Source organism: Geospiza fortis, unplaced genomic scaffold, assembly GCF_000277835.1.
Source record: "Geospiza fortis unplaced genomic scaffold, GeoFor_1.0 scaffold114, whole genome shotgun sequence".
NCBI lineage: Eukaryota > Metazoa > Chordata > Aves > Passeriformes > Thraupidae > Geospiza > Geospiza fortis.
In genome coordinates, this window is record NW_005054383.1 from 1682845 (window position 1) to 1687922 (window position 5078).

Here is a 5078-nt window from a genome sequence, read left to right on the forward strand (position 1 = left end):
TATCAAAACTTGCTTTCCATCTCCTTCCTTCATCAGACTCTACATTTAAAAATCTTTCTGCTAAGCATACACATATCTGTGAGACTTTCTTGTCAAACTTCCATCCTTCCTAACAACCTGCTGCTTGTGTCACCCACCTGCTGCCTGGAGGCGAGGTCCCACACTCGGATGGTGCTGTCCTGGGACACTGTTGCCATCTGCTCCCCCTTGTCCTGCAGGGAGAAGCCCAGCACGGAGCCCCCGTGGGAGCGCATCAGCGTGCTGTAGTCCCGGGCCTGCACATCCAGGTAGCCCAGGCTCCCAGCAGCTGTCGTGGACAGCACTTTGTGGCCATCTGGGCTGATGCAGACAGAACTCACTGAAGCCTCATGCTCTGGGGAAAGACACAGGAGTCAACAAATCCTCTGGGAAAGGAGCAGCTGGAACACAGCTACAGACTGTGGCAGTGTTCACAGGGGTCTGAGGATGAGGGAAGAGACCAGGATCTGACTCCATGTTTCAGAAGGCTGATTAATTATTTTATGATAGATATTATATTAAAACTATACTAAAAGAATAGAAGAAAGGATTTCATCAGAAGGTTAGCTAAGAATAGAAAAGGAATGATAACAAAGGCTTGTGACTGACTGAGACAGTCTGGACAGCTGGACTGTGATTGGCCATTAATTAGAAACAACCACATGAGACCAATCACAGATGCACCTGTTGCATTCCACAGCAGCAGATAACCATTGTTTACATTTTGTTCCTGAGGCGTCTCAGCTTCTCAGGAGAAAAAATCCTAAGGAAAGGATTTTTCATAAAACATCTCTGTGACACAGACCCACATTTAGGAAAGCAATGCCCACGACCCAAAGACTGAATGCTTGCAGGTGTGAGCTGTGACAGATTAGAGAGATTACTTCTGCCCTTCCTAACATCCCTGGGCTCTGCTGTAATGGTGATTGTTTCAAAAACAATCAAGGACTGCTCAACTTCTCCCCTAATTTTTCATGGACAGATGAGTCGTGGCTAGAAGGGGACAGAAATCATGATGGAAAGTCTGCTTTCTCCCAGGAGATCCTGCCTTTCTCCTGTGAGTTACAAGAATAAACATGAATAATTGCCACTGAAGACTTGCAAGGCAGTGAGCCCTGGAGGCAGCACACGTCACACAGCCCTGACTCACGAGGATTGCTGTGGGAGCTGTGGCAGTGGAGCTCTGGATCTGCAGCAGGACATGTGGAGCTCAGAAGCTCCACTCTCAGCTCTACTCACCTGCCTCTAGGACAGCAGCTGAGAAGTCCAGTAGCCACAGCCTCACGTAGCCATCCTCTGATCCCGTGGCACAGAAGCTCAAGGACATGCTGATACTGTTTATAGCAATCCCAGGGCCTGGAAACCCAAAAAACAACAGTTCCTTATACTGGTGAAACAAGAAAACTCAACCTGAGAGGGGCCCATCCAAGAGCTGAGGCTGGTAGCCCACCCACACCCAGCTGGAGCCTGAGGAGGATGCAGGAACCCCACAGCGACAGGCAGAACAGGCTGAGGGGTCTCAGCCAGCCCTTCTCAGGGCTCCAAACTCCTCTTTACCAGTGTGAAACTCTTGCCAGGCACAGAAGATGCCTATCTCTGCCATATTTTTGCCTCAAACAGGATCCTGTAGGAAAGGATATCCCAGATTAACTGCCTGAGGTACAAACCCTTTCACTGCCCTGTCCCAAAGCCTCTCTGCAGAAGGGGAGATCCACAGACTGGGACTTTTTGATTCATAGAATCATTAACATTGGAAAACATCACTGAGCCCAACCACTATCCCCCCACCAGCCCATGTCCCCAGGTGCCACACTCAGGTGCCACCACAGGCTTTTTGAACATTTCCAGGGACACAATGGGCAGCTTGTTCCAATGCTTTACCACACTGTCAGTCAAGAAATTTTCCCCAATATCCAACCTAAATCCAGGTATAAAGGCCATAAGTCAGAGCCAGCACTGAGACCAAGAGGCACCAAGGACTTTGTTTCATCTCCTCTTGGGCCCTTTCTTGCCCGTAAAGTGAGAACTCCAGTTGCACACCTCTCAAAGGCCACATTAGAGATTAATTAGCTCAATTTGCCAAAGCAAACTATGCACTAAGTTTTAAGATATCAGAGCAATCACACTTGAAAGTGAATTCTTCCTGCTGCTCAAGTTAATGGAAGAGCTGAAAGTTGGTCTACTTAATGTAGAGCAACAAAGATTCCCCGAATGCTCTGCAGCAGCTGAATAATGAAAAAATCCCCAAATTCATCTTTTTCCTTAATCTTAGTTCTTTTTCCATCTCTCCATTAAGCCTGCCATCAGCAAATGAAGACCTTGTCTCATGTTTCTAAAAGCAGTGTTTCTCTGAAAGTGCAATCAGCATTTAAAATGCTAAAATCTTTCTTAAAACGATACTTTGCTGTACTAAGGAGGATTATTTGCAGTCCTTAAGAGGCAAATAGCAATGATCTAAACAACCCCAAAATAATCCTTCAGCAGTAGGTAAAGAGCTGGTTGGTTTGAGCAGATTTCTGACCCCCATGGTGGTGGAGGTGGTCACTGGTTGTTGGTCCCCCCTCTCCCTGCCTGCTCCTGTTCCTTGCCTGCTCCTGTTCCCACCTGAGCTGTTCCCTGCCTGCTCCTGCTCCCACCTGAGCTGCTCCTGTTCCTTGCTTGCTCCTACCTGAGCTGTTCCCTGCCTGCTCCTGCTCCCACTTGAGCTGCTCCTGTTCTCTGCCTGCTCCTGCTCCAACCTGAGCTGCTCCTGCTCCCACCTGAGCTGTTTCCTGCCCGTTCCTGCTCTCACCTGAGCTGCTCCTGTTCCCGGCCTGCTCCTGTTCCCACCTCAGTGTTCCCTGCCTGCTCCTGCTCCCACCTGAGCTGCTCCTGCTCGCTGCCTGTTCCTGCTCCCACCTGAGCCGCTCCCTGCCTGTTCCTGCTCCCACCTGAGCTGCTCCCTGCCTGCTCCTGCCCATCCTCCCGGGGCTGTGCAGGCAGCAGGCGCCGTGCACTCCGCACGCAGACGTTCTTGTAGTCCACCTCCAGCACGTGGCCACTCCTGCTGCACACAAAGCTGAGAAAAAAACAGGAGAGATTTGCTTTTAGTAAAAAACCACCTTGGTTTACCTTGTTTGTGTAAAGCAATCCCGGCTCACAAGTAATATAAGAGGTTAACAAGGTGTCCAGCTGTTCCACACACCTCCAAAGAAGTCAGAGCTTCCTATTTAGTTTCCTGACCCTTTGGAATAGAAATTAGCAAAAGAGCTAAAAGCTTGCCATAAACTCCAGAAAGAAGCCTCCCTCTGCCACAGGCTGGCTGAGCTGACAGCTTTGCTTTTGTGGGACAACATGGGGTGGCAACAAAGGTCTGGCTTTGATGATTAAAATAAAACAACAAAGTGTGTGTCTGTATGCAAGAGGATGTGTACCAGGCTCCTCCTGCTGACCCAGGAATCCAACAGAGAGCTTCAGGTGGCAGAGAGAGTCACTAAATATGGCACAACAGCAGCATGGCAAGAGGAAAGAGGCTGTTCTGTGAGCAGCCAAAGCCCTTTTGGGAGGTGACACATGCTGAGTGGGGAGAGCCTCTCCCAGCTCCAGAGGGCAGCTGTATTTTGAGGGAGAAGCCCAGCAAAGCGCCGTGGTGGAGGGGGAAGGTGAATGCTAACACGGAGAGCTGCAGAGCTCCCTCCTCTGGCCTGCCTGGGACAGGTGACAGTGACAGGCTGTAAGAGATGGTCTGAAGTGTATTGGGGAAGATGAAACAGGAAAGCCTTATCAATATGATTGTCGGGCAAAAGATTTTGAGAATATAGAAACTATAAGCAAGATTTAAATGCAAGCCAGCTTTGAGATCCCTTGGTTACTGAAAAACTGGAAAACAATGGTGTGGCCAGCTGAGGGGAATCCCCTTTTGATGAAACAATTCCCTCTGCTTGCAGACAGCTCCAAGGGTCAGAGCAGACCCTACAGCTTGGCAGAAGGGGCCCAAAGAGGAGTTTATAGGGTTTAAAATGTAACACAGTATGGTGATGTAATGATTCTTATAGGCTGTATGGAAATGCTATAGGATTTGTATCTTGTACTAGATTGGTTAGTGAGAATTAGAATATTCAACACAGAAGAAGATTTATTGTATGGTAATGGGAACCTCACTCTCTTCCCCTCTTACTCTCTCACCCTCTCATCCTCTCTCCCCCTCACTTCTCTCAGTCCTGCTCTGAGCTGTGGCTGGCAGCTCCCAGCAGGGCCCTGCACCCAGGCCCTGTGCAATAAACCCCAAGTTCCTGACCTGGCTGCAGAGATCTCTGTCTCCATCCCGACTGTCCTGCCCCCGACGCTCCTACAAGTGTCCCTCGTTTGCCTCACAACCATTGCAAGGACAGAGAGCAAGACCCTGAGGACCCTGGCTGGAGTTCTGGCCTGGCTGAGGCAGATGCTCACCAAGTGATTGTTTGCAGCTGTGTTTGCAGTGCTGCCATGGTATGCTGCTTCTGGCAGGGGGCTGGCAAGGAGCAGCTTGATACACACTCATCACAATAGCCCCCCTCTTGGCTAAATGAACTTTCTGGGGTAACTTTGGTGACAGAAAATCCCTCATCTGCCTCATGACCACCGTGAGGGATGGAGATTGAAGCCTCTCCCAAGGACTGAGACCCCATAATTCTGACATGGGGGGGCTGGCCTGACTGCAGCGAGATGTTTGCCAAGTGTTGCCTGCAGGTGTGTTCCCTGGACCAGGAAACCAGTCCTGAAACAATGGGTCCTGCTCACTGCTGAGATTGACTTACCCTGTTTAGGAACATGGGCTGTCTGTACCTGTTTTCAATAGACTCATTCTCCATTGTCTTTTACCTGTTCTCCCCTTGGCAGAGGACTATAAAAGACCCCCTGAGTTAACCAAGACTTTGAGATTCTCCCCGGTGTGACAAGACAGATCTATTGGCCGGACCACAAGGATTCCATCTCTCCATTGGTAGCTATACCCCTTTCCCTCCTTCTCTCTCTCACTATCCTTTATCTCCTTTCCAATCCTTCTATTGCATTTGCTGTGGGGATTCAATAAAGGTGCATTT

At 49.5% G+C, this 5078-nt stretch overlaps 1 protein-coding gene across 1 annotated transcript in view; it reads right to left on the minus strand.

Annotated features, from left to right (window-relative positions):
• Positions 1–5078, minus strand: part of LOC102040624 (mitochondrial Rho GTPase 2) — a 48752-nt gene that overhangs the window by 32652 nt on the left and 11022 nt on the right. Inside the window, exons 15-17 of the mRNA XM_031060449.1 lie at positions 2949–3076; positions 1258–1374; positions 138–373 (exon numbers count right to left, since the gene is read on the minus strand). Coding sequence (XP_030916309.1) covers positions 138–373; positions 1258–1374; positions 2949–3076 — 481 coding nt within the window. The remainder of the gene's footprint in view (positions 1–137; positions 374–1257; positions 1375–2948; positions 3077–5078) is intronic.